General features: G+C 32.5%; 1 protein-coding gene across 1 annotated transcript; it reads left to right on the top strand.

Moving 5' to 3' along the window:
* Nucleotides 1-6666: 6666 nt before the first annotated feature.
* Nucleotides 6667-9777, top strand: LOC145053893 (actin-2-like). Its single transcript, XM_079002018.1, has 5 exons — nucleotides 6667-6841; nucleotides 7852-7921; nucleotides 8016-8409; nucleotides 8649-9262; nucleotides 9439-9777. Exons 2-5 carry the CDS (start codon nucleotides 7862-7864, stop codon nucleotides 9502-9504), a joined length of 1134 nt encoding a protein of 377 aa, XP_078858144.1. The 5' UTR covers nucleotides 6667-6841; nucleotides 7852-7861; the 3' UTR covers nucleotides 9505-9777.
* The last annotated feature ends 2306 nt before the right edge of the window (nucleotides 9778-12083 follow it).

The following is a 12083-nucleotide window of genomic DNA, read 5'->3' as shown; positions in this document are numbered from 1 at the left end:
ACCCGATAAAAATAATTTTATTCCCTTAAAAGACACAAAAAAGACTTTAGGGACTAAACTGATAAAATCAAAATACATAATAGGGTGGTTGTGTCATTATCTCTTCAAATTTCAATCCAAATGCCAAATATCTTTTTAAAAAACATCAAACATAAGTTATATGTAAGAAAATACGGAACTTAGTGTATATATTTTCATTTTTAGACTCCTACAAATCACAGTACAAAAGCTTCAATATATTAAAGAACAATTTCCTTTAAAAATCGGCATCATAAATCCTAAAAATTCATCTACTTTGTGAAATCTAACGCATTGTACAACTAACCATGCATAAAGATAACTTAATACAACCACTTTTTGATGATCAAAGATCGTAGATTTTTTAGTATTTTTCAAGTTTCAATTACAAAAAAATTCCATCGGTAACCTTCCAGGTTAATCTAAAAACATAAAAACGCAAAATAATATTTAAGTCCAACCTTTTTCTTGGTATAGTATCTTTTTACCTAAAAATGTTTTTAAAGTCAATTATGTAAATGGTCCTTATGGTATGCATAGTCATACTTTTGAAAAATTGATACCAACCATCTTCATGGCTTTCAAATCTATTATCTATGGTTCTTGTGCCAATTATGGTCTATTTTTTCCGTTAGAGCACATCATGTGCCCTATACACGTGAGCAAATTGGACATTGTAAGGTTTTTTAACTACACCAAATTTCTAAACTCCTTTGAAATGAATGTTCAATACAATTACCAGGCACACGTTTACAAGATAAATGAAAAGAAGCCTGAATCTGAGCTTCAGACTAAAATCGGTTGAGGGTTTTGGAGAATCACTTCGATGGAGGTAAAGAAGGATGGATAAGTGGAGTATCTCTTTCGTTTCGGGATTAAAGATGCGATTTGCTGCTTCCAACCTCCTTTGAAGTAGTTGTCATCTTGCTTTCCCAATTATGGTCGAAGATGAGAAGTTAATAAGGGTTTATAGGTGTTGTAAGTCTTAATACTTCTAGGTTTTTTGTTGTTGCTATGAACTAGAAGATTACGAGAGAAAGAGAGAGAGAGAGAGAGAGAGAGAGAGAGAGCCCTCTTCAGCTCTCTCTGAGCGCCAACTAGGGAAGAGTAAAGGTTTTATTGGATGCGAAATAGGGCTTTTGCTGGTGGCTCGAATCAAACATCAAATTTTACAAATATTTGTTCGGTAATGGACATAAAGCTATTATTCACACTTTTTGAGCCGATAGAAAACGATTTGGACACGAAAAGGTTATGCAACCTGAAGAAGATGATGAATAAGAGCTCTATGTGTGTGTGTGTGAGAGAGAGAGAGAGAGAGTGTGTGTGTGTGTGTGTGATAGTATGTGAGGTAAAAAGACATGTCATTTCGTTTATAATAAACAAATAAATGAAAAGATCAATTAAGTGAGTTTGCATAAGGGGGTAACCAGATTACCCTTTCGTTTTGACAAAATGGATCAATTAAACCCGATAAAAATAATTTTATTCCCTTAAAAGCCACAAAAAAGACTTTAGGGACTAAACTGATAAAATCAAAATACATAATAGGGTTGTTGTGTCATTATCTCTTCAAATTTCAATCCAAATGCCAAATATCTTTTTAAAAAACATCAAACATAAGTTATATGTAAGAAAATACGGAACTTAGTGTATATATTTTCATTTTTAGACTCCTACAAATCACAGTACAAAAGCTTCAATATATTAAAGAACAATTTCCTTTAAAAATCGGCATCATAAATCCTAAAAATTCATCTACTTTGTGAAATCTAACGCAATGTACAACTAACCATGCATAAAGATAACTTAATACAACCACTTTTTGATGATCAAAGATCGTAGATTTTTTGGTATTTTTCAAGTTTCAAATACAAAAAAATTCCATTGGTAACCTTCCAGGTTAATCTAAAAACATAAAAACGCAAAATAATATTTAAGTCCAACCTTTTTCTTGGTATAGTATCTTTTTACCTAAAAATGTTTTTAAAGTCAATTACATAAATGGTCCTTATGGTATGCATAGTCATACTTTTGAAAAATTGATACCAACCATCTTCATGGCTTTCAAATCTATTATCTATGGTTCTTGTGCCAATTATGGTCTCTTTTTTCCGTTAGAGCACATCATGTGCCCTATACACGCGAGCAAATTGGACATTACAAGGTTTTTTAACTACACCAAATTTCTAAACTCCTTTCAAATGAATGTTCAATACAATTACCAGGCACACGTTTACAAGATAAATGAAAAGAAGCATGAGTCTGAGCTTCAGACTGAAATCGGTTGAGGGTTTTGGAGAATCACTTCGATGGAGGTAAAGAAGGATGGATAAGTGGAGCATCTCTTTCGTTTCGGGATTAAAGATGTGATTTGCTGCTTCCAACCTCCTTTGAAGTAGTTGTCATCTTGCTTTCCCAATTATGGTCGAATATGAGAAGTTAATAAGGGTTTATAGGTGTTGTAAGTCTTAATACTTCTAGGTTTTTTGTTGTTGCTATGAACTAGAAGATTACGAGAGAGAGAGAGAGAGAGAGAGAGAGAGAGAGAGAGAGAGCCCTCTTCAGCTCTCTCTGAGTGCCAACTAGGGAAGAGTAATGGTTTTATTGGATGCGAAATAGGGCTTTTTGCTGGTGGCTCGAATCAAACATCAAATTTTACAAATATTTGTTGGGTAATGGACATAAAGCTATTATTCACACTTTTTGAGCCGATAGAAAACGATTTGGACACGAAAAGGTTATGCAACCTGAAGAAGATGATGAATAAGAGCTCTATGTGTGTGTGAGAGAGAGAGAGAGAGAGAGTGTGTGTGTGTGTGTGTGTGATAGTATGTGAGGTAAAAAGACATGTCATTTCGTTTATAATAAACAAATAAATGAAAAGATCAATTAAGTGAGTTGGCATAAGGGGGTAACCAGATTACCCTTTCGTTTTGACAAAAAGGATCAATTAGACCCGATAAAAATAATTTTATTCCCTTAAAAGACACAAAAAAGACTTTAGGGACTAAACTGATAAAATCAAAATACATAATAGGGTTGTTGTGTCATTATCTCTTCAAATTTCAATCCAAATGCCAAATATCTTTTTAAAAAACATCAAACATAAGTTATATGTAAGAAAATACGGAATTTAGTGTATATATTTTCATTTTTAGACTCCTACAAATCACAGTACAAAAGCTTCAATATATTAAAGAACAATTTCCTTTAAAAATCGGCATCATAAATCCTAAAAATTCATCTACTTTGTGAAATCTAACGCAATGTACAACTAACCATGCATAAAGATAACTTAATACAACCACTTTTTGATGATCAAAGATTGTAGATTTTTTAGTATTTTTCAAGTTTCAAATACAAAAAAATTCCATCGGTAACCTTCCAGGTTAATCTAAAAACATAAAAACGCAAAATAATATTTAAGTCCAACCTTTTTCTTGGTATAGTATCTTTTTACCTAAAAATGTTTTTAAAGTCAATTACGTAAATGGTCCTTATGGTATGCATAGTCATACTTTTGAAAAATTGATATCAACCATCTTCATGGCTTTCAAATCTATTATCTATGGTTCTTGTGCCAATTATGGTCTATTTTTTCCGTTAGAGCACATCATGTGCCCTATACACGCAAGCAAATTGGCCATTGCACCCTCCCCCCCTTATCTCTCTCTCATTAACGTCTTTGCGCCATTAATAATGTAATTATGGCTAGGAGCATCAACAATGAGGAGTTTTTGACCATAATATGGTGGGTGGAAAAAATATTTACCATTTTAGTGTTATTTCAAAATTATTTACCATTTTGGTGTTTTTCTTTTTTTTTTTTTTTTTTTTAATTTCCTTTTCAGTTTTTTTTAATTTAAATATCTTATTTTTTTTTTTTCTTTTTTATTCCACCTTTTTATTATTTTTCCTATTTCTCTTTATTTTTTAGTTTCTTTTCGGTTTTTTTTTTAAATTTAAATATCTTGTTTTTTTCTTTTTTATTCCACCTTTTTATTGTTATATATATATATATATATATATATATATATATATATATATATATATATATATATATATATATATATATATATTTAAATGACAACTTTCATTTTAGTTTTTTTTTATCCTTTTTTTACTGTTTTGTAAATACATGTTTTTTTTTTTTATGTTTTATTTAAATATCCGATTTTCTTATACATCCTTTTTACCATCAAAATTTAGCCTCAACATTAAAAAATTATCAAAAACCACCACTATAATCAAATTTTAAGGTGTAAAAATTCCAACATTCACATACAATGTTTTTAAAGTGATAAAAAAATCTCAACATTGTTTCTTACAAAGAAAACACCACAAAAAAACTCCAACATTGTTTATTAGAAAAAGAAAAACATCACAATTAGCTTCATCTTGAAACTGGTAAAAAATCATTACCTGTAAAAAAAATATTATTTTTTAAATTACCTTGGCATAGACGGACATCTATTAAGTGGATGACTCTGCAACCATTCTTGAGCACGTGGATTTAACCGGGACATAATCGAAAACGATGTCCGTCTATGCCAAGGTAATTTAAAAAAAAATATTTTTTATGGTATTTGTTATAGTTATTCTCTTGTTATTATTAAATTTTTTTTTACAGGTAATGATTTTTTACCGGTTCAAGATGAAGCTAATTGTGATGTTTTTCTTTTTGTAATAAACAATGTTGGAGTTTTTTTTGTGGTGTTTTCTTTTGTAGTTGAGATTTTTTTTTCACTTTAAAAACATTGTATGTGAATGTTGGAATTTTTGCATCTTAAAATTTGATTATAGTGGTGTTTTTTGATGATTTTTTAATGTTGAGGCTAAAATTTGATGGTAAAAAGGTTGTATAAGAAAATCGGATATTTAAATAAAACAAAAATAAATAAATAAAAAAAAACATATATTTAAAAAACAGTAAAAAAAGGATAAAAAAACTAAAATGAAAGCTGTCATTTATATATATATATATATATATATATATATATATATATATATAAACAATAAAAAGGTGGAATAAAAAAGAAAAAAAATAAGATATTTAAATTAAAAAAAAACTGAAATGAAACTAAAAAGTAAAGAAAAATGAGAAAAACAATAAAAAGGTGGAACAAAAAAGAAAAAAAGAAAAATAAGATATTTAAATTAAAAAAAAAACTAAAAAGAAAACTAAAAAATAAAGAAAAATGAGAAAAACATTAAAATGATAAATAGTTTTGAAAGAACACTAAAATGGTAAATATTTTTTCCATCCACCCTATTATGGTCAAAAACTCCAACAATGAGGAGTTTAATGGAAGAGTTGAATGAGATGTGATATCTACTTGTCATTCAATGGATACAACTCCACCATTGTGAAATGCCACATTGGCATTCAATGGATTTGAAGTTCAATGACCACTGAACTCTTCAATGGGAAAAAAGAAAATATTTTTTTAATATGTTTCATTGAACTTGTAGAGTTTAATGCGTTTTGGGATAAAAATGAATAGAGTTGTATGGAATAGTGAATGATGATGTGGCACTCCATTAAACTCTATAGAGTTCAATGCATTGTGGATGCCCTAAGCTACATTTGATCTTAACCACGAAAATTCATTCATTCCTCACATTTGTAACGCGACTATAAATTTTGGAAAATTGATATTATCATTCTTCCTTCAGCCAAACACCATCTTTTTAGAGGGTGTTTGGAAAAACTTTTTAAATGAATTTTGTCTTTTAACTTTTCTAAAAAGATATAAAGATGTTTGGATGATGCAAAAGTTCTTTTCAAAATAACTTTTTGTAAAGAAGAAAATTGTGAGTTTTCAAAAGTCAAGAAAGTGTGATTTTTTGTAACTTTTGCACTTTTAAAGCTAAATCACACTCAAAAGTCAAAAAATACTACCCAAACACTTTTTAAAACCCACTTTTGGCTTTTGTTTCCTCAAAAGAACTTTTATAAAAAGAACTTTTACAAAAAGATCTTTTAGGCTTAAAAGGTTTTCCCAAACACCCCCTTAGTTTTTACAAATTAGGTTTATAGGTGTTTTTGTCACATGTGCTTTGATTTCTTGCTCAGGTCATTCATGTTAGGAGTTCAATGAATTGAGGTTGAATGATGTGATGTGGCAAAGTTGAATGGATAAAATTTCATTACGGAGATGGCGAGATGCCAAAGAATCAAGATAGCACATGTTCAATGAGAGTTTAACCACATTGTGAGTTTATTGAGTTGAGATAAAATGTTGCTCATATAGATTGTACAGAATTTAATGTTGCTCATCCTATTTTTTTTAATGCTTCTCACTTATAATACTTTTATTTTTTCTAATATATCCATTCGCCATTAAAAACAAAATCATTTTTAATAATTATTAAAAATAGATCATATATGATAACACCAAAAACCTCAAATATGTACTCAACCATATATATTGTTGGCTGTTCACTTTATAAAAACCTTTTTAAATTATTTGTACACCTTTACAGTGTTTGCATCACATAATTGAAGAGATTTAACGTGACATTATTTTTGGTTAAGTTTCAATGGTTGGTCGGCACTGATGACTAGACATGCCGCCCCTGACTTGACCTGGAAAACCAGAAACTCTATCATGGTCGGTCCGCTAACAACAAAATCACCAAAAAGAAGGTTCCTGTAACTGGAAATCCCTTTCAATTTCATTTCACTCGAATTTGAATTTCATTTAGCTTTTCCATACACAAACATAATAAGTACACCCTTCCACCCTCGCATTTTCTTTCAAAGTATTCTGCGTTCAGCGTGAAAAACTTCTTCAGATTCCTTCATATCTAACTACAGGTACGCTTCAAATTCGCTTTTGTGTATATAATATATACGCCCTTCAAGGTTTAGATTCATGCTGTCATGCAGATATGTGCGTATTGTTTGATCTATCATCTATTTAACTTTATTTATCGATTATTCGCTTGAATTTTACGAATCGAGCTTATTTCTTTGCTACGCGACTTAGGTTTTTGCTTTTCTTTGTTTTTTATCTAATTGGGAATGAAATTGGGGTTTAAAAGCTATTGAATCAGTACACATTCATATGTAAGTAAACTTTCGTATTTCGAATTCTATGGTTAATGGATTCAGATCAAGTAAAGCTCCTAGGGTAACTGATCGATTGGAGTTCCGTACTACCTGACAATTGATGAAAATTTTGCAATTGAATCCTTGTTCTGCATGCTCGAGTTTATAAATAGAAGTTAAGGGTTGCTCGATTCTTTGAGTAATTGTGTGTGACGAACCAAGTGTTTAGTAGTTTGGATCATTCAAATTCAACAGTAATTCTATAACAACTTGTTTTTACCCTGTTTTCAAGCTCTTGATAAATCTAGATTATGTTGGTGGTGTGCATGGAAACAATACTACACTTGATACCTCTGTGCATGTCTGGTTTTAGACACTGATAATCTCCATTTTCTTTTCTTCATCAATTACTTGAAGCTTTTTACTTTACTAATATTTTATAATGACAAAGATCTCCACACTATTTTACTCTCCTTATAACTATTAATTAGTTTTACAAAAAAATTTAAAAGAAATATACAACAGTAAACAGTCTTTCTTTTTTTATTGAAAACTCAAGAACATGCATAACTAGTTTCTTTCATTTTCTTCCCAACTTGAGAACACAATTAATAATTATTATTTTTGTCCTTTTTCTTTCTCCCATCCCTTTCTCTTCAAAAAGAACTTGAGATCACATGTAAATGATACACAAGTCACAATATTGAATGTGCATAATAGCAACTACTAACATATTTACCATTTTCTTTTCATATTTATTTTTCTGTATTCGCAAGGTTATAAAATATGGCTGATGTCGAGGAAATTCAACCCCTTGTTTGCGACAATGGAACTGGAATGGTCAAGGTAAAAAAAAAAAAAACTCGTTTAATAATACTTTTCTTGCATCTTATATTATTTTACATTTTATACTTATGTTCTAAAAATTCAAATATTTAAGGCTGGATTTGCTGGAGATGATGCACCAAGAGCTGTGTTTCCTAGCATAGTTGGGCGACCTCGACACACGGGTGTAATGGTGGGAATGGGCCAAAAAGATGCTTATGTGGGTGATGAAGCACAATCAAAAAGAGGAATCCTTACATTAAAATATCCAATAGAGCATGGAATAGTGAGCAATTGGGATGATATGGAGAAAATTTGGCATCATACTTTCTACAATGAGCTCCGTGTTGCCCCTGAAGAACACCCGGTGTTACTCACAGAAGCACCTTTGAACCCTAAAGCTAATAGGGAAAAAATGACACAAATCATGTTTGAAACTTTCAATAGTCCCGCAATGTATGTTGCTATTCAGGCCGTGTTGTCTCTTTATGCAAGTGGACGTACAACAGGTACGCACTTCCAACAATTAATATGATTATCAAAAATTAACAGGTTGAGTTGAGATTTTCAACCCATTTAATTATACTGTTGTTTAATTAAATAGGTTGCATTTTATGTCAGCCGCTTAACGGGCCACTGTGTATCTGATTCTGGTCCATGCGGCTTAGCTTAGTGGTTAATACAAGAATAACTCTTTTACTGAAACTTTTTAAAACGTATTAAATTATTTTCTATTTGATATTTGAAGGTATTGTTTTGGACTCGGGTGATGGTGTAAGCCACACGGTTCCTATATACGAAGGGTATGCTCTCCCGCATGCTATCCTACGGTTAGACCTAGCGGGCCGTGACCTTACAGATTCTTTAATGAAAATCCTCACCGAAAGAGGATACTCCTTCACAACAACCGCGGAAAGGGAAATTGTGCGTGATATAAAGGAAAAACTCGCGTATGTTGCACTCGATTATGAACAAGAATTGGAAACCGCAAAAAGCAGTTCTTCAATAGAAAAAAGCTACGAGTTGCCAGATGGACAAGTGATTACTATTGGGGCGGAGAGATTCCGGTGTCCGGAAGTCCTATTCCAGCCATCGCTAATCGGAATGGAATCGACCGGGATACATGAAACGACTTATAATTCGATCATGAAGTGTGATGTTGATATTAGGAAAGATCTTTATGGGAATATTGTGTTGAGTGGTGGGACCACTATGTTCCCCGGAATTGCTGACCGTATGAGTAAGGAAATTACCCAATTGGCCCCGGGTAGTATGAAGATCAAGGTGGTGGCACCGCCTGAACGAAAATATAGCGTTTGGATCGGAGGATCTATCCTAGCTTCACTTAGCACCTTCCAGCAGGTAAGTGTCTCACATCAGCTAGACACACTCACTCACATCTACATGACTACATGTATATATGTTAAGAGTTATGTTTCTTTTTCCTCGATTTTGGAGGGAAAATAAAAGATTTCATATCATTTATCTAACATGGTATCAGAGCAAATAAGTAACATTGTTTTGTTTAATATTTGCAGATGTGGATTTCGAAGGCCGAATATGATGAATCTGGTCCACCGATTGTTCACAGAAAGTGCTTTTAAGTTTGTTACAAACAAGATTTGTGGTATGTACGAGTTTATAAATTATTGGATTTTGTCTACGGTTGAGGCTTTATTTACTGCTAATCTGCTATAGAGTGAATATATAGTGTGGTGATTGAATGAATATATATCGGGTGATCATTTTATTATTATTATTAATTTTTTTTGTGTTCTTGCCATATTTTTGGTTTCTTTCTTTGTACTTGTATTTACATAATGGTAACATGATATTTGTTATTGAGGTTTATTGTTTATAGATTTTTTTTGTGTGTTTATCAGGTTTTTTTGTATTTTTATCAGGTGAAATGGATTTTTTTTAAAATATTATTGTGGCATTTTGTATATCATTTGTCAAATAAATAGAGATAATTCCAAATGTGAAACAAGCTAACAACTCAACGTGTTAAGTGCACTATAATCATTATAATGTGAATTGCATTCTCACGAACTACCATAGAATATCGACTTCCCTGGAAAGCAACGTCTCAGCCCCTCGAAGTAAGTATGAGTCCAATTATTCATCTAAAATAAAAGCGCTCATGTTTTAATCAAATTGAAAACAACAAATAATTATTTCTTTCACATAAACTAAGCACAAGGATTTCTTTTCTCATGTAGATTGTGAGGACTGTTTTTTTTTTTTTTTTTTTTTTACTCGTCAAATCCGAAACGAGGAGTACACAAAATTTTCCTTTAAAAAGATTTTATGGCTTCATACAACACATTCACCATATGTTTGTATTATATGCTTATGGTATACAAAAATATTAATAAAAACACAAGTAGGGTCTCTATATAATGTGGTCAAAAGCTACATTATATTCTATGTCTTCTATTCTTGGACCGATTCGGTTTCTATTATTAGGCTTCGATCATGAAAATACGACATAATGAGTGTCAAACCGAACAATTGTTTTGTGTTTTTATCTGACACATCACGACATAATGCTTTTTAACTAATACAAAAAACAACACAAGTAGAACACGAAAAATGTGACAAAGATAAAATAAAATAATCATTTGTTTATTTAATTCATAATTATTCATAAAACATGAAAAACATGCAAAACACATATAACTATTGTGTCAAATTTTAATCTCGGACATCTAACACTTGTACTCTGGTATGTACCTTATGGCCCATTATTTTTGAAATTTATGCATTTTAGTCCCTGAAGTAGTACGCGGGGCGTACCACTTGGTACGCTTAGCGTACTGAGTTGAAGGTGAGTCGGGACCCAGGTCATGTACGTTGGGCGTACGTGGACTTTAATGAAACCCTAGTTTGGGGGTTTTGCACACTATATAAGCATCCTTATTCATTAGGGCTGGCCTCCTTACCAGCCTCTAAAGCCCCAAAACCCTATAAACGAGTCTTAGCCTCCATTGTTTAGTGTTTGAGCCCTTAGAGAGAATTTGGTGTTCATTTTGTGCATTTTGAAGGAGTTGGAGAAGACTGAAATTGCTTAGCTTGGAGAGAAGGTCGTGGATCTAGAATCACCGCCCTTTTTGCAAAGCTTTTGAGGTATCAAGTTCTCATCTTGACTTCTAGTTGTTTAGATCTCTTTTTGGGATGATTTGTCATGCTTTTGGCCATTGTTGGGTGGATTGTTTAGTTAAGTCATCCCAATGACTTATCCTTTTAGATCTAGGTTTTTCATGGGCTCCTTATGCTTAAAGGTGCCAACTTTATGGAGCTTAGGGCCTCATGCATGCATTAAGTCACTTATTAAGTCATTGTTGAGCTTAAGAGCTTTATTCAGTCATACATGAACGTAAAGTTAGCAACTTTACATGGTAATCCAGCTCGAGGAAGTCAGATCTACATTCAGTAGTGAAGTCTTAATGGGCTAAGAGCTAAAACTGGAAGGTGGCAAAACTGGAAGAGTACGTTGGGCGTATAAGCCTATACGTGCAGCGTACAAGCCCTTGAGCCAGTACGCTTAGCGTACAAGCTGAGTACGCCCTGCGTACCCAGTCAAGTGGCTTTGCGATTGGGCTTTGCGTTTGGGCCATGTTTTAGGCTTGGAATGATGGGGTTTAGTTGGGCCATCTCAGTTTAGGAGTTTTAGGCCATGAACATTATTAGGCCTTGGGTTAAGCCCATGAAAAGGATTAGGCCCATTCGGAAATTGGCCATATTTGAGCCTTGGTGGATTATTTTGCTTTTGGGCCTTCGAGATTGTAAGATTGGGCATTAGTCTTGGACCAATCTAGGTTAGGGGTAAAATGGTCTTTTACCTCAAGATTGGATTTATGGTTATGGATTAGAACCCAAATGTTAATTGGATTTTATTCGGTATTGATAGCTCGAGGATTTGTCAGACCAGCAACCAGGGATTATCCGTTTGATTCAGCAGTGCGAGGTGAGTTTCCTCATTGGGTTTAGTGGGTTAAAGGCACCAATGTCGGCCCATGTTTATGATATGTTAGTATGCTAGCTGTCTGCGTGACTCTTGCATGTATTATTTGCTTATATGCTTACCGGGCAGGACCCAATGTCGGGCGAGGCCTGATGACCATTTTGTATGATATGTGATTATTGTATGTGTATGTGTTTACTTGTTATATGTTATATG

This window comes from Lactuca serriola, chromosome 5 (assembly GCF_051521515.1).
Source record: "Lactuca serriola cultivar US96UC23 chromosome 5, Lser_US96UC23_V15, whole genome shotgun sequence".
In the NCBI taxonomy this organism is placed as follows: Eukaryota; Viridiplantae; Streptophyta; class Magnoliopsida; order Asterales; family Asteraceae; genus Lactuca; species Lactuca serriola.
Note: the sequence above shows the minus strand (reverse complement) of the source record. Positions and strands in the feature narration are given on the sequence as shown.